Source organism: Hypoxylon trugodes (genome assembly GCF_022578975.1).
Source record: "Hypoxylon trugodes strain CBS 135444 unplaced genomic scaffold F4822scaffold_1, whole genome shotgun sequence".
Taxonomy (NCBI): Eukaryota; Fungi; Ascomycota; class Sordariomycetes; order Xylariales; family Hypoxylaceae; genus Hypoxylon; species Hypoxylon trugodes.
Genome location: NW_026250016.1, coordinates 2154020 through 2177372, shown reverse-complemented (window position 1 = coordinate 2177372; position 23353 = coordinate 2154020). Strand labels below are relative to the sequence as shown.

General features: G+C 46.9%; 13 protein-coding genes across 13 annotated transcripts; 8 read left to right on the top strand and 5 right to left on the bottom strand.

The window, feature by feature from the left end:
* Nucleotides 1–447: 447 nt before the first annotated feature.
* Nucleotides 448–1869, top strand: F4822DRAFT_22309 (uncharacterized protein). Its single transcript, XM_051454027.1, has 3 exons — nucleotides 448–644; nucleotides 712–1193; nucleotides 1257–1869. The coding sequence occupies exons 1-3, from the start codon at nucleotides 565–567 to the stop codon at nucleotides 1532–1534; spliced, it is 840 nt and encodes a 279-aa protein (XP_051319502.1). The 5' UTR covers nucleotides 448–564; the 3' UTR covers nucleotides 1535–1869.
* F4822DRAFT_22205 (uncharacterized protein) lies at nucleotides 1815–3124 on the top strand. The gene is made up of 3 exons (XM_051454013.1): nucleotides 1815–2027; nucleotides 2084–2134; nucleotides 2270–3124. Exons 1-3 carry the CDS (start codon nucleotides 1969–1971, stop codon nucleotides 2892–2894), a joined length of 735 nt encoding a protein of 244 aa, XP_051319501.1. The 5' UTR covers nucleotides 1815–1968; the 3' UTR covers nucleotides 2895–3124.
* On the top strand, nucleotides 3125–4748 carry F4822DRAFT_22206 (uncharacterized protein). The gene is made up of 4 exons (XM_051454014.1): nucleotides 3125–3134; nucleotides 3212–3222; nucleotides 3275–3343; nucleotides 3636–4748. The coding sequence occupies exon 4, from the start codon at nucleotides 3775–3777 to the stop codon at nucleotides 4621–4623; it is 849 nt and encodes a 282-aa protein (XP_051319500.1). The 5' UTR covers nucleotides 3125–3134; nucleotides 3212–3222; nucleotides 3275–3343; nucleotides 3636–3774; the 3' UTR covers nucleotides 4624–4748.
* Nucleotides 4749–5387: 639 nt separating this feature from the next.
* F4822DRAFT_22201 (nucleolar complex-associated protein 3) lies at nucleotides 5388–7648 on the bottom strand. The gene has a single exon (XM_051454012.1). It carries the CDS (start codon nucleotides 7610–7612, stop codon nucleotides 5543–5545), a length of 2070 nt encoding a protein of 689 aa, XP_051319499.1. The 5' UTR covers nucleotides 7613–7648; the 3' UTR covers nucleotides 5388–5542.
* Nucleotides 7649–7735: 87 nt separating this feature from the next.
* Nucleotides 7736–8741, top strand: F4822DRAFT_22168 (60S ribosome subunit biogenesis protein NIP7). Its single transcript, XM_051454007.1, has 2 exons — nucleotides 7736–8136; nucleotides 8237–8741. Exons 1-2 carry the CDS (start codon nucleotides 7911–7913, stop codon nucleotides 8572–8574), a joined length of 564 nt encoding a protein of 187 aa, XP_051319498.1. The 5' UTR covers nucleotides 7736–7910; the 3' UTR covers nucleotides 8575–8741.
* On the bottom strand, nucleotides 8528–10614 carry F4822DRAFT_22186 (glutamate 5-kinase). Its single transcript, XM_051454010.1, has 4 exons — nucleotides 10421–10614; nucleotides 10033–10331; nucleotides 9706–9976; nucleotides 8528–9657 (listed from the first exon to the last, which is right to left on the bottom strand). The coding sequence occupies exons 1-4, from the start codon at nucleotides 10458–10460 to the stop codon at nucleotides 8909–8911; spliced, it is 1359 nt and encodes a 452-aa protein (XP_051319497.1). The 5' UTR covers nucleotides 10461–10614; the 3' UTR covers nucleotides 8528–8908.
* A 1-nt stretch (nucleotide 10615) lies between these two features.
* F4822DRAFT_22165 (peptidase M76 family-domain-containing protein) lies at nucleotides 10616–12098 on the top strand. The gene is made up of 2 exons (XM_051454005.1): nucleotides 10616–11577; nucleotides 11660–12098. Exons 1-2 carry the CDS (start codon nucleotides 10969–10971, stop codon nucleotides 11885–11887), a joined length of 837 nt encoding a protein of 278 aa, XP_051319496.1. The 5' UTR covers nucleotides 10616–10968; the 3' UTR covers nucleotides 11888–12098.
* On the bottom strand, nucleotides 12045–13611 carry F4822DRAFT_22172 (kinase-like protein). Its single transcript, XM_051454008.1, has 3 exons — nucleotides 13397–13611; nucleotides 12354–13334; nucleotides 12045–12297 (listed from the first exon to the last, which is right to left on the bottom strand). The coding sequence occupies exons 1-3, from the start codon at nucleotides 13475–13477 to the stop codon at nucleotides 12181–12183; spliced, it is 1179 nt and encodes a 392-aa protein (XP_051319495.1). The 5' UTR covers nucleotides 13478–13611; the 3' UTR covers nucleotides 12045–12180.
* Nucleotides 13612–14234: 623 nt separating this feature from the next.
* F4822DRAFT_385571 (uncharacterized protein) lies at nucleotides 14235–15454 on the top strand. The gene is made up of 2 exons (XM_051456643.1): nucleotides 14235–14809; nucleotides 14876–15454. Exons 1-2 carry the CDS (start codon nucleotides 14606–14608, stop codon nucleotides 15098–15100), a joined length of 429 nt encoding a protein of 142 aa, XP_051319494.1. The 5' UTR covers nucleotides 14235–14605; the 3' UTR covers nucleotides 15101–15454.
* A 729-nt stretch (nucleotides 15455–16183) lies between these two features.
* Nucleotides 16184–17404, bottom strand: F4822DRAFT_424182 (coiled-coil domain-containing protein 55-domain containing protein; the record flags this gene model as incomplete). Its single annotated transcript, XM_051460098.1, has 1 exon — nucleotides 16184–17404. The coding sequence occupies one exon, from the start codon at nucleotides 17402–17404 to the stop codon at nucleotides 16184–16186; it is 1221 nt and encodes a 406-aa protein (XP_051319493.1).
* A 306-nt stretch (nucleotides 17405–17710) lies between these two features.
* F4822DRAFT_22125 (uncharacterized protein) lies at nucleotides 17711–19429 on the top strand. The gene is made up of 2 exons (XM_051454000.1): nucleotides 17711–18217; nucleotides 18278–19429. Exons 1-2 carry the CDS (start codon nucleotides 18016–18018, stop codon nucleotides 19075–19077), a joined length of 1002 nt encoding a protein of 333 aa, XP_051319492.1. The 5' UTR covers nucleotides 17711–18015; the 3' UTR covers nucleotides 19078–19429.
* F4822DRAFT_439662 (uncharacterized protein) lies at nucleotides 19429–20948 on the top strand. The gene is made up of 3 exons (XM_051462661.1): nucleotides 19429–20004; nucleotides 20065–20264; nucleotides 20358–20948. Exons 1-3 carry the CDS (start codon nucleotides 19781–19783, stop codon nucleotides 20843–20845), a joined length of 912 nt encoding a protein of 303 aa, XP_051319491.1. The 5' UTR covers nucleotides 19429–19780; the 3' UTR covers nucleotides 20846–20948.
* Nucleotides 20949–21270: 322 nt separating this feature from the next.
* F4822DRAFT_22087 (RNA 2'-phosphotransferase, Tpt1) lies at nucleotides 21271–22735 on the bottom strand. The gene is made up of 2 exons (XM_051453991.1): nucleotides 22163–22735; nucleotides 21271–22088 (listed from the first exon to the last, which is right to left on the bottom strand). The coding sequence occupies exons 1-2, from the start codon at nucleotides 22382–22384 to the stop codon at nucleotides 21357–21359; spliced, it is 954 nt and encodes a 317-aa protein (XP_051319490.1). The 5' UTR covers nucleotides 22385–22735; the 3' UTR covers nucleotides 21271–21356.
* Nucleotides 22736–23353: the final 618 nt, after the last annotated feature.

Genomic DNA, 23353 nt, shown 5'->3' with positions numbered 1-23353 from the left:
TTTTTCCAAAGGTTTTACTGCACGAAGATAGGAATTGGTACATAATAAATGAGCAAACAATTAGGTACATTATGTACCTACCTATATATGCAAACATATATATACCTAGGTATATTTAAAAATGCACAAATCGTATTTTAAGCTAATTGTCAATAACGTATTATAAAGTTGAGTCACAAAGATCTATCAGATCTACGTTGTACTATACATATGTTTATGTATGTACATAATGTATGTGCTTATCTACACGGTGCATGCATATGGTATATCATTTAATCTTTTATTATTTTTCCTCTTCTCTCTTCGTCCCTAATAAGCGTTGTGTCTGAGTCCGATGGACATTTGAGCCCAAATACATACCTAGGTAGGTATGTGTATCACACGTGTGTAGCATGTATGCATAGCCTCAGTTCGCCGTATTTCAACCGTATTGGGAAATTTCGCATTTGTGTACATAAGCGGATAAGATGTGCCGGGCGACACTCAGCGCGTACATACACAAAATTGAAAGATCCGCTCTGCTAGTTACCGCCTACCAAAACTAGATTATATTTCAATTTCTTTATGATCGAGATGGGATTCGATGCTTTATCAAAGCTGAGGAGTGCTGGAATAGCTACTGAAGAATACCTGAAGGAGAAATGGTAAGAAACCGAATACTTCTTGCGGAGTATTACGCTTAATCATCCAAGTACCTAACATAGTACTCAGGGAACACAGAAAATCGCGTGATCCTTCGGAAACGAGGGAAGATGCAGCAAGAGCGGAAGAAGAACGGCGCCGAGCAGAGAAGAACGGTTTTCTCCGTTTAATTTTAGCAAAGATTACCGGCGATTCGGTCGTTGAGATGCCACCGTTGGAATGGGATCCGACCACGTCCCACCGAGCTGTGTTCTTAGTCACCAAACCTATCGAGTTCGGCAAGTTTGAGTTATCAAGAAACACTTATGAACTGCTTGCCAAACACGTTGGTATGACCCTGAACAGCGTCAGCCATTGGGCACTTTGTGTGATAGATCGTAGTTTTCACCCTTCGTATTGCTACGACCTAATGAGCGACCAGTTAGCACTTACTGCTCTCGGCAAGAATTATTTTCGTGTGGCGGAGATCAACGCTGCATTTATTGAGACGTGGAGTTCTTGCTATTATGTTGGTGAGACGACAAAATCGCACCAAGAGATCCAAGAATTAGGTGAGTTTTAGCACACTACCTAGGTAGTCTTCGGGCTCATCCAGTACTAAATATAAGATTTAGGAGCTGCGCATATGGCACTTCATCCACGTTATAACCTCTTGACAAGTAACTGCCAGGACATGGCGGAAAGCTTGGTAAAGCAGATGTGTAACGGTAAATTGATTAGTCAAGCCAAGTTGAGAGAGGAGCTAGCCCTAGCATCACCAAAGATCGCCCTAGATCTAATGGTCGCCCGATTAAGATCTCGGATAGAAGTATTAGATGAGCACGAGGAAAGTGATGCAGTTAAGGCAGATATGGATATAATCAAGGGATTGTGGCATAGAGTCCATCGGTAGTCGATGCGCTCAGTCTGAGCGAGCGTTTCGTATCACACCAAATTCAGTCATACGGTTTGACATTTATAACGTTCAAGTTGTCTGAAAGTATTCAAAACAGCAGTTCTTTTCCGAATATGTACCTAACTCAATCCGTTCGACAATAAAAAGCAATTGAGTATAGGTTCAAGCGGCATACCTACATGTATGTAGGTAAAAGTATTTAAAGAAATACCGAGCAATGTATTGAGAAAATGTTGAAGATGTGGGAATACAGAATTGCCGTTTGACTTCAATACACAATTACGCTGCGGCGTACAGACTAGTAGCTAATTGGTTAGATCTCGTGTACTGACCCACATCCATATATTGGTAGAAGGTTTCGACTTGCTCTTACTGTCTCATAATTCAGCAGCATTATACATACGCCCGACCACAAACCAACCCCCTTTAAAATGGAGAGAAAAAAGAAGATATTGTATCAACTAGATACTCCGTTCTCAGCAGTATCGTGGTAAGTTATCCAATATATCATATCATGTTCAGGATTGTTGAGTCTAACAGTGTCAGGCCAAACGTAGCCCTCGAAGATCAAGAGACAATCTTGGAATTGTTATGCACGTGAGTTAATAGGTCTCGGGTGTAACGAGAAATTGTGGCTGTCATAACGCCCACCGCAAATCCAATTCCCATGTCCTTCCATGAAAACAAAACTCCGAGCATAGTTGTACTTCCCACACTAATTTTTCCCACCAGTCTTCTTGCGCCATTGGGCCAGTATCGCTCAGAAAATTTCCATCCATCCAAAGGGAAACGTGACAGGAAACGGAAGCGCAAATCACCAAATACTCAATCTAGAGAAAGTCTGCCTCCTCCGGCGCCAGAACTCCGATCATATGTCGACATCGGCTTGACGGCCGTAACGCGCCATCTTCAGGAGATAGCGTCAGAAGGGGAGAATGTGGAGCAGAGTGAAGACAAGCCTCCCACCTCTCAAGAAACACATACTCCCTCTTATTCAGCTATCTTTGTAGCCCGATCCGGTCACCCAAACGCCCTCGATGGCCATCTCCCTCAGATGGTAGCCGTCGCCTCCAAATCGCATCCCACCCGGGCACCCATCAGGTTAGTAGGGTTATCGAAGTCGTGCGAGGACCGCCTATCCAAATCTCTAGGAATACCTCGCGTTTCTTGTATTGGTATTAAAGATGGAAGCCCTAATTCGAAGGCGCTGGTCGAATTTAGCCGACAACACGTCCCTGTTGTCGAGATACAATGGCTAGAAGAGGCGAAACAAGCCAGACACAGGGAGACGAATATCAATGTTATAGAAACCTCTGTGGGTAGCAAGAAGCAGCACAGCCGCGGACCTCCTAGTTGATAATAGTATAGTAATTAATACGTTCATCAGCCGTACAGGAACATAATTGTTTATCTTCGGACCTATACACATCAATTATAGGGGACCTTAGAATAAGAGCGACGCCTTTTCTTACGGGTATTTACGACTCTTTTTGATGTGCAAGTCTGTTTGCGATTAGGGATTAGATGGGTGCGTGCATCTGCAGGCGCCAGTCTGGACCATTGGCATGTTTACCGCTCCTACCAACAGACGATTATTGTCAGTAAGGCACGCCTTATCTATCTTATACTTCCAGGGCGTCTAACAAAGCCTTAGGCTGATACTGCACTATGTAGGGCCTATTAAGGTATGACATTGCTAAGGGGAAAGGGCGAACGTACTTACCAACTCACTTACAGATAGGTACTTGGGCATATATCAAGGGAAGACATTCAAATTCTAGTGCCTGTCAACTTATAAGTACCTAGGTAGGTAGTCACCTAACCAATGTCCCAACTTTGGCTCGTAGTGAAAGTTGCCGAATACCCACCCAAGCTGGCTTTACTTTATCTTGTGTATTTTCTACCCAAATCTTTGCAGTTTTAGGCGGAGATACCTTCAAACGACTCAACGGTATTTTCCGCGACGCCGTCCTGCAAGAAAATCACATCACTATAAGTCACTCACCCCTTATCGCCCATTGAACCTTCTACCAACAATACTAGACATACACGGAATGAGTCAACCCATACTGTGAATTAATCCTTCTTCATCTACTAGGTCCATTCTCTTCCGCTGCACCTCCATTCTAAAATATATTAGAACCTAATCTGTCTGACCTCATACCGATATCACCACATAGAGTCACTCTCTAGCTCTAGCACCCCCCGCCCCCGAGAGAAGCTACGACACCATCAAGATGGACGGACGAGGTGATATGAGTGAGGCCAAGAAACTGCAGGCCGAATTCTCTCGCGCCAAGGCCCCTTGCAGCAGGAGCCGTGGAAACAACAGGACGAACACCAACAACGGCGCACGAGGTGACTTACAAGGTAGCAGAGTCCAGCGACGTACTGTACCCCTTCCACCAAACCAAGCAGCGCAACGACCGCCGCCAAGTTGTCATCCACCATCTCGTATGCCCCGTTGGTTAGAAGCGAATCCCACCCCACCTAGAGAGCAAGAAGCAACACTTCAACGACCGTATACGTCTCGACCCGCGACACAGCCTATTCAAAGATCCTTTAATTCTGATGCGGATCGATTTGTTTACGAGACTTTCAACGGTCGGAACGGCAACTCGCCTCCTGTGTGGTTGCGACCTATTCCATCTACTCAACCGCCGCAGGGACGGGGTCCCAATCTAATGGATTCAGAGAATCCGCCCTTGCCCCATATCCGAGTTTCTCAACGCCCTGAACAGAGTCGTCCTCCCCGTGCCACTTCACCTGAGCCCTCGCTTCTAGACGAAGAAGTAGAGGATATTGAGCAACCTGTTATGCCGTTCACTATCGACACGAACACACTGCGAGGCTCACAGGAAGATGTGACCATGGGTGGCACGGAAGCCGACACAAGAAATGGAGTACATCGTGGAGGCCTTGCGGCCTCGCGGTGGAACACGAGAGAGACGCAGCTAGATCCTATGTCTCTGGATGGCACATTAGAGCAAGAACGACGTGGACCTAGCCCAAGGAGTCGGATTGTTTCTAGTGGTACTTCAAGAGGACGTGGACTTGCCGACTCTCGCTGGGCCTCGGAAGAGTAATCCACGCCGATACGAATCAATATCGTATATTTACCCCTTTCCTTTTAGACATTGTGTATCGGTTACTTTATGTGCCATACAATCTAGTTCCTCTGCACACCTGAGTTGAGTTTATACGTTAACTCAAGGTACTTTCGCCGACACTATGAGTTGTGATACTGAAACGTGCTTGCATAAGCACTCTAAAGGTAAGGGTATTCTACTTTTACATTACGATGATATATGGAGTACTAACAAGGCAGTAATAGCATACAGGTCCCGCCGACGAACAGAATTACAGAAGTAATTCTAATTCTACACCCTGAACTATATGATACGAAGACCATACCTCCGTTACCTGCGGACGGTTACACAATACTTTATGTACATTTATATCTTCGCCGTAACTCGGCGACAAAAGAAATACGTTGTTGATGCCTCGGCGAATTCGATTACCATATGGCGTTGCCTTCGACCTTATGGATTGACTCATTTATACATTCTCGTCGACGGAACCCCTTTGAGCCCTTCCCGGTTCTCCCCATTTCACACATTGCGCAAGACTAGTTGACACTAGGTGGTGGATGGATTTAAGTACGTATACGTTGTCCACCTAGTCTAGGTATCGGCCAGATTCGCAAGCATGGCGAAGGCGTATGAATGTTGATAGTAGCTATCAATATATAAACACGATACTAGACGTGCACCAAAAAAAGGCTTCCTTTCCATGTTGTGACTATAAGTGTCGGTGAAATCTGAACCAAATAAGCTAGCATGATAGAGGTAAAACACGTCGTAGATACCGAGGGCTGCTTGCACACACATAAAGTAATACGGATTACAATCTTGCCATCATTGAAGTCTTGATTTCTTAAGATAAATATTTGTAAATGCATGGCCTATAGTACTTTGACTCATTCCTACTGCATCCCCTGTTCTTCTACCTTAACCCCATACTCTTCTCCACCAACGTAACACCCTCCCTAACCTGAGGACAATAATGCCGTCTTAAAATCTCACCTTCCCACACTGTCGTCGCGAACGGGTTACTTCCTTCCACACTTACGCTAAGCGGGTTAAATGCACCGTCACCTCTTCGTTCTTCTGTATCCCATAGCGCGGCTACACCCCTATTGCGTCCGTGTGCTGCGCCTACATCTGCTAGTAGTGCTAGAATGGCACGTGTTGAGCGTTCGGGGGCGTGGAGTGCGGCGGTTGAGAGTTGTTTTGCGAAAGCGGCGAGGCGGAGGGGTGGGACTGAGCGTGCGTTCCAAGGAGGTATGAGGATGGCGGTGAGACATCGGATGAGTAGGACGGTTGTGGTCTGCAGATTGACTTTATTGCCTTTGGTGTTTGGTTTGGCGTGGGCGGAAGTGGGATTGTCTGGATCTGGGAGGTGAAGAGATTTTGCGCCGAGTTCGAGATCCGGGTCGAGACACAGGGGTAGGAGGGATTGATAGAGATGTGTAGTAAAGAAGGATAGGTCGAGATGTAGATCTGCGCGGGCGTTGTGCGCATCTTGGCCCGCGAGGAGCGCGAAGGCGGTTGCGGTACAGAGGAGGGCTTCGCGGGAGGGGTTACGGACGGGTGTGTCCTCATCCTCATCCTCATCCTCCTCTTGTTCTTCCTCCTCATCGCCATTCTGGAATGCATCGCTATGCCGGATAAGATCTTTAAGAGCTTCAAGGAGGTCACCAAAGAAGTCTTGATTGATTAGGTGAGCATATTTGGATAGACCTTCTAAGACGGCACCCATAAGGTGTGGTACTCGCTGCTTCAAAATACGGAAATATGTCCCGAATACGAGTTTCAATATTTCTCCCTCCATGCGATCGCGTTCTTCATGGGAGACGAGCGCATCGGCTTGAGCCATATCTTTCTGTAGTGATTTCTGTTCTTTTATGTTTTTCCGTTCCCGCTTGGTTCGGAATTGTTTCTTTCCCTTGGGCTTCTTGCCATTAAGGCCTGTAGCATCATCCAAGCGGTCGACTGAGTCTTTGGAAGCCTTGCCTGAAAACTCTAAACGGAGGTGTAGGAAGAGATTAACCACACTTTCGTGTACCTGGTACTCCTTTGCCTTCATCATTTTAGAGAGAAGCGAGACAGCTTCCATAGCTGGACGTCCTTCCTCGTCCTCCTTGAAAAGGGTCTCAAGTGCCTGGAGACACTTGTTGAAATCGTCATCGGGATGTCTCCTACTTGAAAGCTTTCCAACAAGGATCTTAATCAGATCGGATCGGAAGTTGAAATGAGGCACAGAAGTTAATAGAGTGCAAGCACAGGTGATAGCGACGCTCGCAATGCTCTGGCCTCGGTCTTGGCTAACTCTGTGTCGTCCTGACTTCGCATATCTGGCAATATCCTTCACATACGCCTGATAGCCCGAGACGAGAGCTTGTTCAAAACCCCGAAGACTTCTCACTTCTTTTGACAATTTCTCCTCGGGTGCATCTTCCGCAGCGGGCCGTATCCGATAGCCGGGAATAACATCTCGGTAAACGGCGAGTTGAGTAGCCAGGGTAAGTTTTTGAATGGCTTCGATCCGGGACTGTCCGATCTTGGCTATTGCTTTGAATGCACCAGCATTGTCCTCGGGGCTCTCATTGAGCATAAGAGCTACCTTGGCTAGTTCCTCTTTGGCTTCCAGGATTTGCTGATGTTCGGGTATCTCAGGTTTCTCAACTTGCCTCCTCTCTTCTTCCTCCTCATCCTCGGATGCATCTTCGGCACCTTCTAACCAGTCCTCGTCGCTCTCTATAGACCGTAGATCATCAGGTACTGCAGAGACATGTTGTACGCGTCCGTCCGAGAGTTTTAAAGGAAGTCGGGTACTCTCTTTTTCCTTTTTCTTTCCTTTCCTTGCTCTCGTCTCATAATCCTGTTCCAAATCCCAATTGGATGCATTCACCATGAATGATTTTTGGATTTTCGCATTAGACTTGCGAGACACGCCTTCATCGTCTGATTGAGGCGGAGTAAGCTTCCTCTTCTTGGATGGTCTAGACGCCATTTTTGGGTATAAATGTTGAATGTGAGAAGATGAATCTTATCAAATTCAGTGAAGAAATCGGGATCAAAATTTCAGAGGTACGTAGGGGTTCCCTGTCAGAAGCCCCGTATTTACTAAAATCTATCCAATTAAAATTAACAGAGCGACTCCACAGTACCCTGTATCTTTCTCACCGCCAAAATTTCCAAACGGCAGAATATTTTCTTGCATCTCGAAATTTGTTAACAGCCACCCCGCCAGCTTTACCATTCGAAGCTCATAGGTTCCGTACGGCGCAAAACGAAGTGATTTAATCAAGATGAGACCTTTAACAGAACCCGAGACCAAAGTCCTCTTTGAGAAATTAGCCAATTACACTGGCACCTCCCTCAAGAATCTAATTGCCCCCCTCGACGATTCCCCCGACGCCGACCGATATGTCTTTCGTTTGAACCGCGACAGAGTCTACTATGTGCTATTATCTGTCGCAAATTTAGCTACATCAATAGCAAGAGATAACCTAGCGTCGCTAGGAATTTGCTTAGGTAGGCCATAACAATCTCCAACATATACACCCATGCATTCACCCAGCTCAGCTCAGTGCAAACTGCCTATCTAGGTAAGCTAACAAGGTCGTCCGAACAGGCAAATTCACAAAAACTGGAAAATTCCGACTCCACGTAACAGCTCTTCCAATCCTCGCCGAACATGCGCGATACAAGCTCTGGATCAAACCAAATGGCGAAATGCCGTTCTTATACGGCGGAAATGTGGTGAAGGCGCATGTTGGGCGATGGTCGGACGACTGCCCGTCGCATCAGGGTGTTGTTGTATACAGTATGTCCGACACACCCCTCGGCTTCGGAGTAACTGCGCGCAGCACCGCCGAAGCCCGCCGTCTCGACCCCACGGGCATTGTGTGTTTTCGACAGGCAGATTGCGGAGAGTACCTCAGAGATGAAGATACGCTGTTTGCTGGTTAATCCACTATCACGGACAAGAGATAATAAAAAATGGTTATGACCAGGTGGGTGTACATATAGAAAGAGACGTTTGGAAGCTCTCGACACTCAAAAAGAAGGGAAGAAGGCCTGGAGTTTGGAATCGGCTTGAGTTATATGCATTTATGGGCGTTTTGCGGCTATCTACAAGTACTATGACATTTAGTCCTTTCTATGAAACGACAATTTTTCGCACCGGCTCATGCTATATCCCCTTTTTTCTATGAACTACGTATTCACCAAATTAATTTTCTTTTACCACCATAAAACTCCGTAGTCCCATACACCATATACCCTGTACGGAGTATTATATGCTCTATAAGCTGATATCGTTCTCATAAGCAGCCATACCTCCTCCATCCTCGCCTAGCTTATCTAGAACTGGTGTGACAGGTCGGCTCTCCCTAATCAGCAGACTAATGCTCTCTCGATCTGCTACGTACTCGCTATCGGCATAGCCTAGTAATGATTCGATTTGTGTGCTTCGGTATCCCTTAATCCGAATGATTTCAGTCGCAGCGTAGTTAACCAACGCTCTTCCAACTTCGACACCCGGACCATCCCAGAGTTTACCATCTGGACCTGGTTCCGCCCTCCTCTCCACTACCACAAGGCGGACGGCTTCTTGTTGTGCGAAATTGCCCTCCACATCGAGCACACCTACTGGTAGCAATCCGGCTTTATCCGCAAGTGCATGATGCGCACCGACGTCGATGTAAAGCGTGCCATGCGGGGCCAAGCCGTGGAGGATCCAGAAGTAGCGGTCTCGGATCGGTTGTGAGAGGGGCAAAAATCGCGTATGTAGTGGTGGCTTCTCTAAGGCATCAAGGGCCAATGACGCTGTTGACCGAGATAGGGGGTCTTCCCCTTCCTCGCCTGTTACCGGCGTCTGGGGTGATGGTGAGTGCTTTTTGCGGGCCTGGAGATAGCGAACAATTTTGACGATGTTCCCTGGTAAAGATGATTTAGTGATGACTGTGGTTACACCAGCAGATGTTGCGAGCCTAGCAGCAACGATCTTCGTACCCATACCGCCCGTCCCCAGAGAAGAACCAGCACTAGACACTAGGATGATATTAGCTATAATTCACTTCACCACACTAGATATCATACCATCAGCGCGAATTGCCCCTATATCTTCTACTTCCTCTATCGGTTTAGCATCTGGATGTGTTCGTGGGTTCTTGTCATATAGGCAATCAACATCTGTCATAAGGAAAAGAAAGTTGGCGTGGACCATAGCTGCGGTGATAGCTGAAAGTGTGTCGTTGTCACCAAACTTGATCTCAGCAACAGCCAATGTATCGTTTTCGTTTACAATTGGTATGACACCCATCTCTAGAAGCTCCAGAATGGTATTTTGTGCGTTGAGATATCTTGTCCGCTATAATCCATCATCAGCAACATTTTCAATGGCTAATTCTGAGCATGTTCACGTACATCCGCTATGTCGTTTCTCGTCAGAAGAATCTGAGCTATGGGTTGTCGAAGGTGACCGAATAAACTATCCCATAGGCTCATTAAACGACATTGACCAATGGCTGCAAGTGCTTGTAGCTTGGACAGATGTTTTGGCCTCCTTTCCACATCCATACGTCGAAGACCGACGCCAATGGCGCCAGAAGACACAATAACGACCTTGTGTCCATCTTTCCGTAGCTTGACAGCTGTCTCAACGATGAGAGTCAAAATTGACAATAACGGCTCATGTGTCTTTTCATCCACAATGGAACTCGTTCCTGAGCATACGTCAGCCCATTATCCACTTATACAATTGTGCACTCTGTTACATAAGGAAAATACTGGAAATTTTCAAAACTCGACTCACCCAATTTGATGACTACAACCAGCGGCTTGGGACCCTTCATACCTACAACAATTTCAAGAATATCAGCACTTATAATACAGATATATCCTTTTCTAGAGTAAATATCTCAAGAATCGACATTTTAATTAGGATATAAGTGAATTCGTCACTTACAGGGCGTTGAAACCCCTGGATCTGCCATTGCGGCTGCACAGTTAGGGCGTGCTTGTGGAATACAGGGAACAATTTCAGTGGAGTGATTTATACGATTTACAGCGGTAGCACAGCAAATCTCCTTATAAAAGTAGCGGACGTACAGGTATTGCTGAAAGGTAATCGAAAACGGCAAGCATTCCCATTGGATATACGGCGGAACCCCGGCCGAAATCGGAATCAATACCTAGGTACAAGAAAATTAACTAGAACATTTTCCGTTTCACCGCCTTCGGGCCTGTTCCGCCTGTACCGCCGTACCTTAGTGGAAAGTTTATGTATTCGCGCGGGCAACACGGGGAATCCTAGAGCCCGGTCGATTCCTCTTACCTATACCCCCGAGAATCCAACCCACGATGTCGTCGCAACCCTCAGATTCCCCAGCCCCCGAGGCTCCGGGTCTTCCAACATCCTCTCAACCATCCACATCCTCCTCGACAAACCCCACACCCTCTACATCCGCATCACCATCCCTCCCACGCCTCGTCCAAAACGACCCAGCGCGAACAGGTTTCGACCCGAAAACCGCATGGTGGGTAAACTACTTCAAAATCCTCTCCGGCGAAATCACCCCCGAAGGACGCTTCCACTACCGCGAATGGCGGTACCGAGAGCGCGAAGCAACCGACTGCGCGCGCTGCGAAAAGTACCGAGACTGGGCCTTCGCACACTCCCCCACCGTCCGTTTCATGCGAGAAAAAATCGCCGCTCTAAACGGCAATCTCGATGCCAACAATGTAGTCTGCCGACGATGTCCAGCTCGATTAACCGAGGACGGACAAGTCCATCGCGCTAGTGGGGGTTTCAGTCCCGATCATGGAATATTGGTTTGTGCGAATGAGGTTAGGAATCGGAATCATTTGGAGGATACGTTGTCCCATGAGATGGTGCATGCGTGGGATCATCTTAGGTGGAAGGTTGATTGGGTCGGGGATAAGGATTTGAAGCATGCGGCTTGTACTGAGGTAAGATATCCATCATACATTCCATCACACCCAACACTATTCATTTAGATGGATTATGGCTAACATAGGGTTGGACTGATAGATCCGAGCGGCGATGCTTAGCGGCGAGTGTCGATGGACGAGAGAGACGATGACGAGAGGGAATTGGACATTAACACAACAATTCCAAGAATGCGTACGACGGCGAGCTGTACAATCTGTCCTGGCGCGACCGAGGTGTAAAGACGACGTACAAGCCGTCAGAGTGGTAAACCAAGTATGGGACTCGTGTTTCTCGGATACCCGACCGTTCGACGAAGTGTACAGATAAAAAACGAGATACGAGCCCCATGTATTAATGACCTGTACAATATCACCAATCCCCAATACCAGGAGTTCGGAAAAGCTAGCAATGGGAAGAAAAATAATGAAGGCAACGAATAAGTGTATAAAACGTATTCTTATTTGGAATGGTACGCGGTAGCCGGTGACGCCTACGCCCCATTGATGCAAGTCCCCCCTAACCAGATATACCAATATCCCTAAACGAACGCCAGCTGTGTCCTCCAGTAAAATGTACAAGTGAAGCATGGTCCATTCCATTATTCATAATTAAATAATTCGTCAGTGCGACCTTTCCCTATTAGCAGCTTGCTTTCCTTTGCCGCAGTGCTTCATAATCCAAGGGTGTGTCTGAACTGCTTCCAGAGGAATTCTCTTATCGGGGTCGAGAACCAGCAGCTTTATTTCTGTTAGCGGAGAAGTCTGGATAGAAAGTCGCCAGGCGGTGTACTCACTCTTTTAATAAGGTCCCTTGCTTCGGGGCTGACGAACGAAGGGATAGTCATATCTGCCTTCGCAATTCTCCTCTGTGTCATCACCGGTGTATCCTCGAATGGCGCCTCTCCCACCAGAAACTCGTACGTCAAGACACCCAAACTCCAGAGATCAACCTTCTCGTCGTAGTAGTTGTCCGAACTACCGGGCTTCAACATCTCAGGTGGAAGGTAGTCTAGAGTACCGCACATGGTCTGTCGGCGGCTGTTCGGGGCGTGCACACTCCAGCCAAAATCCGAGATTTTAATTTCGCCGTGAATACCCATAAGAATGTTCTCAGGCTTGATATCCCGATGAATGACGTGCTTGCGGTGTAGATATCTCAGGGCGCTCGCCATCTGTGCGATGTATTGCGAGGCCTTCCATTCGGGAAAGCGGTTTTCCTTCCTTAGATGCTTGTATAATTCTCCCTTTCCGGCAAATTCAAGGATCAGGAATACTCTCTTGCTGTCGTGGAAATGGCCAAACAGCTGTAGGATATTAGGGTGCCGGAGATTACTCTGAATCTCGATTTCCCTTCGCACTTGCTTTTCTACCCTACCCTGCTGCAGCTCACTCTTGTGCAAAACTTTGAGGGCACAGATATAACCACTCGTCCGCTCCCGCGCTAGGTAGACTCTTCCGAATTTTCCCTTTCCGAGCGGTCTTCCAATCTCAAACATACCAAGATGGAATTGTTTTGGTAGAGATGGCTGGTCGAGCAGGGTCACCGACTTCCGTTCGACTTGTGCCAACTCATCGGATGACGATCGAGATGCTGCACTTATGGTAGGTAGTGGTTTCCTTGTCGGCGATGTGGGTTGAGCACCTTTTCGTTGCGCAGCTTGTGAAGGGAGGGTAACGGCAGCGGTGACGGCATTTGCGCTCTGCGCTTGCAAAGCAACTTTATATAGATTCGGACGACTCGAACTGTGTGGTAATTGTGTTGTTGTAGTGATGACCTGTATCAACAGTTAGATTTACTGCTATTATCCCCCCAGGATATGATGTTGGTTCGACATACCTTAGATTTCTGATTCTGATAATCATTCTCGTCATTAACAGACATACGCTCGAAACGAGCTTCTAAGGTTCGAGCCGCCATGACTAAAAGGTGCTTTGATACCCAGTTGCAAAGCACGAGTGCGATATGATAAATCAATTGGTCTGAGATTTGGACGATGGGCTAGGGAAGTTGAAATATTAGAAGGTTAGAAACTAGTGAAAGCCTATTGTTTGGGGGAAATACTAGATCTGTTGCACGGCAACGGATATGCTCCACTTAAATCAATAGCGTGGCATTTTATCGATTAGCGCTGATGACTGCGCTAAGGCCGCTACTTTCAGTGGGTCCCATCATGGCACAATAGCTGGAGGACTTACAAAGCCACCGCTACTAGCAGCCTTAGCGCGCTTAACACCTATTTTTCCACTTCACATTGAATGGATGAAACAAGGCAGACATGCGAAACCATATTATCATGAGTCAACAATGCTCTAGATTTTAAGAGTTGAAAGACGTTTGACATAACCTGGAGCCGAAAATGGATTCTTCAGTCTCACATATGAAGTTGAAATGGAATTCACTCACTACCTACCTATAGCTTCAAAGTATCCAAACACGATCGCCAAAATATCCTCATTCGTCTTGTGTAGAATTTAATTGCAGCACTTCTCGAGTCTAATTCTCTTACGTTCACCGAGATAAGCCATATGCTACTCTTCAACACGAACTCACCCGACCCCTTTGAATCGTTCTAGAAGTAGATAGATTTTAGCGAAGGACTCCATATCCCAGTGACCGAACCACGTTGTTTGCTATTTGTCGGTAACACAGCAATACCCAAACTGAGATAGGCATAGTAACGTCCGCCATAAGAGTTTTGGCGGGGTGGTCACTAAATGTGGATGTCTCCCACACTATTTAACCAGTTCTGAATCTGCCGCATTAATCTTGGAGTTTTGGTAACCAGTGAAAGGATGCGCTGACAGGGCTGAGTATAGAATTCATGATTGGTCACGGATCCTACGTCATTCCAGGACAAACAGCTAACTTCAACGCCTACCGAGGGTCGTATCCGCTCGTTGTAGTATGCCTCGTCTTCTTACTATAAAAGGATGATTTACATAAAGAAGTCCTCTGTCATGGAGAGCGAATTCGTTCACTTCCATTGGCATAGGCCTTGTGCTTCTCAAACATAACCGCTAGAGTATATCAAGACACAGATTCCAAATGGGGCAGCCAGACGACAACTCGATAAATTGGTGGGCGATAGCACACACTCTTTCTGTTTTCGGTCAACTCAGCATGTGTGTCGTTAGTGTTATAGCTTTTGCCTCCTATCGACCAAGCAGTTTCGGAAATCATTATACTACCCCCGACGAGGTGAACGAAGTAGCGACTCAAACGACTATATCTTGGGTATCTGCCGCAGTTGTAGGCATTTGCCCTTTCATCCCCATACCTACGTGTATCCAAATAACAAATCTAACTGAGTCTCAGGGCGCCGTTACCACAATGACCAATATTGTCCTTTTCATCGCATTATGGAGAGCATATAGCTTCGCCCAAAAACGCCCGGCTACGGGTCAGATGGGCGGGTTTCAGAGAGGAGTTCTACTCGCCTCTGTAGTCTTTTCGTTGGTCACGGCTGCAGATTTAGTCCTCGCTATAAAGTCTGGTCTTGCAGGCCGGACTGATATTACCGTCGTAGCTTGTATCAGCTAGCAAGTATTTGTTCGTGATTATTGTATCTAAGGGTGTAGCTAATCCCATATTTCCATAGCGTTACCACCGCCCTCGTCGTGTGTGCGGACTATCTCCAGGTACGGAAACTTCATCGGGAACAGAAGGGTAACTTCGTTGCGGAACTTGCTCGGAGCAGCGAGAGTACACCAAATAACGATCCTCCTCCATATGAGCCATAATTGAGATTTCTGTCTAGGGAAAATAAGTGGATGAAGGGGAATCATATTGTTAATAAGTTAGACGAAAATGAGCTTCCGTCATGGCAATTTATTCTAAATAATATACTTCAATAATGCTACCATCTGGTGGCCATTTTGATAAGTACCTACCTAGTACGTCTAGATGTTTTTAAATTCAGTGGCATGCGTCATACCCTGTATCCAAGTGCCTACGGTACCCCCACTTCACCGCTAAGGACGCTAAGAGTTTTTAACTCCACTCCGAAATGGCCTACGAAATAATCAATGAAGCTTCAACTTTTTTCATGAAAGCTCCGAACCTATCAATAATCCCACCATTTTACCATTTCCATACGCAACATACCTAGGAACAAGACGCAAACCGAACGAATTAGCAATCATGGAATCCGAACAATTTAAGGACGAGGTCATCAAGCAAGTCAAGACCCAATACGCCATAGAAAACGTCAGAATGCTAGCCGAAGTACGCACCCTAACTCCGTGCCTCTTGGCAGCCCTCCCTCGAAGAAAGGACCTAATCAAGTAATCTTCATACAGAAAATCAACACGCATTGCTATAGGAAGTGCGTACCGAATCCGGGTAGTTCATTATCGAGCAGCGAGCAGACATGCACTCTCCAATGCATAGAGAAATACATGTTAGCGTGGGACCAAGTCAACACAACATACTGGCGACGGATAAAACAGGATAACGGTGGCAAGCCATTGTAAAAGGACGGATTAATTCTTACGATATAATCGAACCGATGAGAGCACGGAATTGTACATCATACTAAGGCTATGGCGTCCAAGATGGAGCGGTATATCCTATCTTGATTCGAAGCCTGGATGGGGTATATACAGGTCTATATCTGAATTCTGCTCACGATTTCTCCGCAGCCGCTTTCTTTTTCGCCTCTTCGGCTTCCCTCTTACGTGCTAGATACCTCTCCTTCGCACTCGATACGTCGGATTCAGTCTTGCGGCTCTTGGATGCGCGTTCGACCTTCTCCCGTTCCTCCTCTTCCTCGGCCATGGATCGCTTTAAAGATTGCTCCAATTGCGCCTCCAACATGCGGGTTTGTCTTTCACGCATAGCTTGTTTCCCACCTGCACCAACGAAGCCTCGCGATTGCCCGCGATCGTCCCTACGATCTCGTTCCTTATCTGCTTCTCTTCGGGGTTCTTGCTTCTTAACTGTGCCCAGATTGAGACCTCCCTTCAGTAACTCGCGCTTGTCTACCACTTGACCGTCTTCGTTGATCGCAATAGTTCCGCCTTTTTGGTTGATCTCTCGTGCAACATCCGCATCGGTCTTGACTTTCTCCTCTTGTGTGTCTTCGTCGTCCCTCGGGCCGGCTTTCGCTCGTTCTTCCGCCGCTTTAACAACTTCAGCATGCCGTTGATCGCCCCTCTCTAGTAAATCTTTGTAGAAAGCAGTCATGCCGCCGGTCTTATTCTTCTTAGCTTCCTCCTCTTCGCGCTTACGTTCTTCCGCTTCAATCCGCCGATTCTCTTCCTGTTGTTTCTTATATGCCTCCGTAACGAACTTCTCCTTATCCGCGTATTCATCTCCTTCTTCCTCCCGTTCCCGCGCAATCTTCTTCTCTTCAGCGATGAGGGCGTCGCGTTTCCGTACAGCGGCAGAAGCTAGCAAATTCTTCATGTACTTGGGCTTCCTCTCAATGTCTTCCTGCGTAGCTTTCTTCTCCGGTTTTAACGAGTCGTAGACCGCATCGTAGTCGTATATCGAGGGATCTAGCTCCTCTGCGGCTTCTTGGTGTTTGCGCGATTCGAGAGAGCTCGATAGGTCGCCGTACATCGAAATCTGGGGTTTCTTGTTTTTGCTGTTTGGAGGTTGGGGAGGCGCGCCGTTCTTCGATTTTAATGATGGCTTTTTACTTGATTGTTGGATAGACGATTCCGTAGGGAAGTCATTTAGCTCTGATATTTCGGTTGCTTGTGGTCCTTTGGTCGATCCGTTCGCGTCATCGTCGTCCGATTCGTCACCACCAAACATCGGTTTCCTCTTTGGAGGAGCGGGTTTCGAAGCGCCGGGCTTCTTGGTGAGATTTAAACCGAAAGATAAGCCTAGTTTACTCATATTTGCAACTTCATACGTTCTTCCCTGTGGTATTTGATAAAGAGAGTATTTATGATCATTCAAGTCATCAAAGTATTGTTTAACAGAAAAGTGGCGGAAGATGGACTAAGTAAATGCTAAATAAATTACCTAGGTACATACAGTAGAAGCTTAAAGTCGCCGCAAGCTTTCAGAACACCCCAGCTGCTTAGTAGATTAGATAAGGTTAAGCTTAAATCTTTAGGTAGGGGTACAGCCAGGGTACCTGATTGCCTATATGCAAGTCCAAAACTCTCTCATTCTCAACTTCGACCACATTTCTAAGTAAATAATAAAATAGAAGTTTGAAGGCTGTAATTTCAAAAGGCGCGACTCTCGACCTGATAAAAAACAGAAGGGGCGATATGGAAACTCTACTCAAACAGGAAGTGATATATGGCGAGATTATATAATGTCGCACAACAGTCCTTCCAAAGCTACCCCGCCAATAACGTACCTACCTACCATCCCGCCATCCCAGATACCTAAGAAATCATGAGAGGAACTTAAGAAGATTCACCCTCTTTTTCTAATTCCTCAGTGTGCATTCTCCTCCCTTGTCCATGCCCATAGATATCTAAAATACCGCAACCATGGTGTCAAAAGAGACCTATCGAACCATCCTAAATTGGATTATTCAACAACAAGAATACGAATCCTCACATCCTGATCCCGCGCCTCTGACAGAAGTTCAAAGGAAATGCCTAGAGAAGCTCGAACTCTCTTTACCCCCAGCAACACCACCTCAACCTGACCCAGAGTTAGGCGATGACAACTGGGTCGGTACCTTACTAGGTAAATTAACTCCCACTAGCTAATATTGCTAAGGATCTCGTAGTGTTAATATTACGCTAGAATACCGAGCCGCCCGCCAACGAGTCCCCGAGGGTCTTCCTGGGGGTGATTTCATCGACAAGCCAGGCCCAATGGTAGGCGCGACTCAAAGATGGTGTTGCGAAGTCCGAATCCCCGAGCATAAAGGGCCATTCCCTGGACCCGATGGTGGGCTTCTTGCAGACGGGACGCAGCCCTCCTTTGCGAAGAAAAAGGACGCTAAGAAGTACGCTGCTAAGTGCGCTGTTCAGTGGCTGAGGGCCAACGGGTACATGGCCGGCTACAACAGCAATGGTGTGAAACACGCCCCAGAGCATCGTGTCACACCGCTGTCTTCCCCAACTAGTAAAAGGCAGAAGATTTCGGCATCATCGCCTAAAAATACCGAGGCCTCTACTGCTGCACCTACCACACAGGGTCCTGACCCGGATGTGATTCAAATACTCCCAGGAAACCCCCTACCCAAAGCAATTGCGTCCCCCTTCGACAACGAAGAAGTATCTGCCTCATACGAAGCAAAACGACTCTGCACCCGCCTTGGCTTTCCAAATCTACCGGAATATAAGGTTACCCGAGATTCGGAAATGGAGGATTTCTGGTCGGGATATCCCGATCTAGGCATGCTGGCTGATCGATTGCCCGAGGGCGTCGGCCGCGTAGAAAAGGTGCTTGGTAAGAAGTTTGTCAAGGAGAAGATTGCCGAGGAACTACTAGTGCATCTGCGCAAGTTAGTTGATCCACACAACAAAAGAAGCCAACACTTCATATCACGTCTGTCACCGGAACTTAAGAAACAAGGAGCACCACCAGCCCCGGCTTAGTTAGGCGACATGCTGACCGGGTTGCTCGATGATGTGGATTTGCGACCGACAAAGGACTAGATTCGGTGTGCCGAGGGACTACGGACGCATTTGCATAAGTGAGGCATGGGAGTGAGTCTAGATCGATTCGTTTACGATCGTGACTCCGGGTGGACGAAGCACCCTTACGATATGTACCTAATGTTATGAGGAAATGACGAGACGGTTCAGCATAATGAATTACAATAAATTACACATAAATACACCACCACGTATCACCATTTTACCATCTAACGTGGGCGTGAATATGGCATTTCAACTTCTTCCACGTCAGTGGTATGACATTGTCACAGGAAATAATTAATGAAGGGGGGTTTCGCCATGACTTGTTACGTTGAATAATCTCTTCCCCCCTTTTGTGATAATGGGGTCATGCTCCCAAATGGAACGAACCTACGCTCGTATTCACAATATAGTAGCTGTTGTTGCCCATGATTGGGATGCAAACCCCTCGTGATTATGAATTATTAGCCAGGACAAGTATCGAGCGTCTTTCTATTTGAAAATTTTCTCCCAACTATAAGATAACCTACGCTAGGCTTGCAATCCTCTCTCTCACTTTAACCTACCCCACAAGCACCATCACAAGCAGAGCCGACTATTTCGATAGCCCACCAAAGGAAAATAGCACGACTCTAAAAAATATTACTGGAGCGGAAATAAGATGGGGGTCACTATCCGCCATTACGTCGCCTTCTGCCTCGGCTTATGGGCAGCCTCCTTTGTAGGAGCGGATGATAACTCCCACGACAACTTATTCTTCATCTCCAGCCTATGTCCCTGGTTCTACTTCCGTCAGAACCGCATGGCCTCTGAGCTCGTTTCGATTTGCTCTACTAGCGACAGCGGCGATGGGGTGTACCGCACAAGCGTCCTAGATCTTAATCAGTAAGTTTTGGCCCTAGATTATGTAGCTATAGCTAACGCGGTTCTACTTTTCTTCCGCAGGTGCGTTGTAAACGATGATGGAACTCTCAAGGTTATAGCGGACGATTCGCAGACCTCACCAGGAAAATTCGAAGAGAGCTGCCATTATTGTGGTCTCATATTGACCAATGACGACAGTGATGTATACATCACAAAATTAACCTGTTACTGCAATCGTCATGACGCCCAAGAGATGCCTACGTGGTCATCGGTAGATCTCAGTAAGTCTAGGTATTTCATCTTCTCATCGAGACATACTGTATATACAAACTCAGAATCCAATGATTTCAGTTCTAACCTTTTACTCTACACAGCCCATGGAATCGGTGTTAACAACGGTACCTTAAACTGTTACCATGGCCAGTCTAAACTCATTGTCAACCCGTCCGACACAGACCCTCAGGTTATTCCAATGCAAACTCCGATCACCCAGACAGCTACTACGACTATGAATAACACCATGGCAAACACTGCTACCGTAACCGCCACGTTCACTTCCAATGCTACTATCATCAGCAGCCAAATGAGCACCGTCGTCAGCACCGTCAGTGTCACCGACTCCTGCTCCCCAGTCTCACCTAGCGAGGTAACTACCACGGTCACGAAGAAGATAACCAAGACCAAGAAGATCACCGAGACTGAGACCGACACCCCAACGCCAACACCTACTCCGACCACTGCAAGCCCGGTAACTGTAACCGCTACTCAGACAATCAACAAAACACCGGCTCGCATGGACAGCGCAGGTCTTACAACACTTAGTGACGGCAGTGTTGTAGCCTCGTTCACCCACATTGCATAGTCTCCTCATTCATGGCCAATTGTTGCCAGTAATATGTACATCGGCGTTGCGTGGCTTAGGGAGTATAGGGAGTAGATAAGGGGCGATCCACTTGAACTCAGGGGAAAATATGGTGTTTTTCTGTTTCTACATTACCTAACCTAGGATATTTTCCTTTTCTGTTTCGGCCCTAGGATAGGGCCATTTCTTTCGTTTATGGAAATTCATGCGCAGACAGATAGCTCTGTTGTACACTATCTTGTTCATCGAGACCCAGTATACATTTTATTTCGGAATACCTAGGCTGCTTGGGAGCCATGGCTGTCGCGAAGTCTTTCCTTCAAAAGCATTTCATGATTTACGTTTTATAACTTGTCGATAGCAAATTAATATTGTTTTTGAAATTTCCCCAATGATGATAAAATAGCGAGCTTGACTTCTGTGAATTTAGTACAAGTAGTACTTGTCTCTGTATTCATTGCTATTTCTTATTTTCATTTTTTACGTAGGTATTCCCTGCTAAATATTATATCTACGCCTCCCCCTTCCCTCTCCCACCTCTCCGGTTCCCTCTTCCTCCTCTTCCCGCACCAGCGCCACCACCCCCTCTACCCTTCCCCATAGGTATTTTGGCAACAATATCAGGCGGTAAATCAGTCACCTTCCCACCATCGCGCCACAAAACGCCAACACCCTGTCTACGACCCCTCACTTCCTTCACATACTTCAGCGGCACCAATCCCTGTTCATCACCTTCCGTTAGAACAACCCCATTGGCGCTGATCCACCACCGGATGCCGCTCTCTTCCCTGAGACAGCGCTCCACGTCCACGAATACGAGTAATTCCGCATCTGACCGCATCCCGCTAACTACTTTCTCCTTATCCTTACCCCCACCTTTCCCATCGTCTTCTGGTAAAAGTCCGGTGCCGAAATGTACATGTTGTCTGTTCATCTTCTTTAAGCCACCTGACGCCACGATAGCCGACCAGAAAGCAAAGTATGTACCGTGAACTGCAATTTCCGGTATATTACCGGCTTCGAGCGTGATGGGCGTGTGTATCGCCTCGTCCGCTAACGCAATACTGTGGCCTTGATTGGCGCGGATAAGCCAAGCCGCAGGATCTGCTTCAGCTAGAGCACTTTCCACATCCGTAGACGGGTCCTTGGGCTTCATGGCAAACCGCTGCTTCGCGTTATTTGATACCTCATTTCGGATTTCCTCGAATGTTGGGTTAAGTGAGCGTATTCGTGGCCATTGTAACTACTCGTAGTCAGCCATGAAAACGCCATATTACTAAAGGCATGAAAGTCCCTAAGAGAGCACATTAAACTCACCACTCTATCCAAAGGCGCATATCCCTCAGCATCTAACTTAATCCCCGCACTCTCAGCCTGATGTCTCAGAAGTTGCGATAGCGCCCTCGAGATCTGCGTATTACGATCTCTGCCTCCCTTTCCACCTCCTCTACCACCACCACGACGGTCACGGCCACCTCTCCCTTTTCCTTTCAGCGCCAGGTCCTCCATCCTTTCGACGTACTCGTCGTTGTCCGCCATGTCTAGAATTCTTCTGCTTCTCCTACTTCGCTTGCCGTCGTAGATACTCTTGCTTTTATGATGAAAGCTATGCGTAAACGGCAACGGTAGAAGCCTAGCTTGAAGTACTGACCGGGTTCTCGAAAAGTGAACGGCAGAGTAAAGGTACCAAGAACGAGACAACCCTCGTACTAGCAGCCCAACCGAAGCGAAACCACGCTTGTATATAAGCGCCAGGATTCTGGATATGACGATGGTAAGATTTAACAAACGGATAATTTCTTTATATGGTGGGGCGTTTCTCAATGATTGGAAGGGCTTAAAAGGATGTAATCGAATAAGCTCGTTAAGCTTTCGTCACTTCTAGTTGGTTAGAATTAGATTTGATGTCGTGATTGCCTTGCAGATCGGCTAGTCGTAGTGGGACGGGGAACCTTCTGCCGGATCCAACCTTTTTTTAAATATGCTGTTTGAGCCGCACTTTGACAAGAAGCTACTGCCTTAAGAGGATCCACTCGTTCGGTCTGAGTCAAGTCACCGTCATTCTATAAGCTTGCAAGCCAATACGGTGTACTTTCACATATTTAATTTAAACAAACAATTTCACGACGAAAATTAGAATGTGTGTAGAAAAGATTATGTTCATTGCAAGACCCCAAATATCCATACATTACACGCCATTTTTTGTTGGCGACTTATTTACATAATACACCGGTAAATATTTTACCGCTCCACAGCGCCTATGGATAGTATAAAGCTCCCCCTAACCATAAATATCCAGCCCCTATGTGACAACCCGCCCTCACAAAGGAACCGTAGAGCACCTTCGGCTCTACACCCACTATCCATTTTTTCAGTACAATTGGAGGTATAAACAATTCCCTTCCAAAGCACACCTCCCCGCGCCATACCTATCAGAGGGGGTTTTCGGTGTTTGTGTCCTAGTCGTAGACTTGATATACAGGAGATTGCGCTGACCAGCGCTTGGCT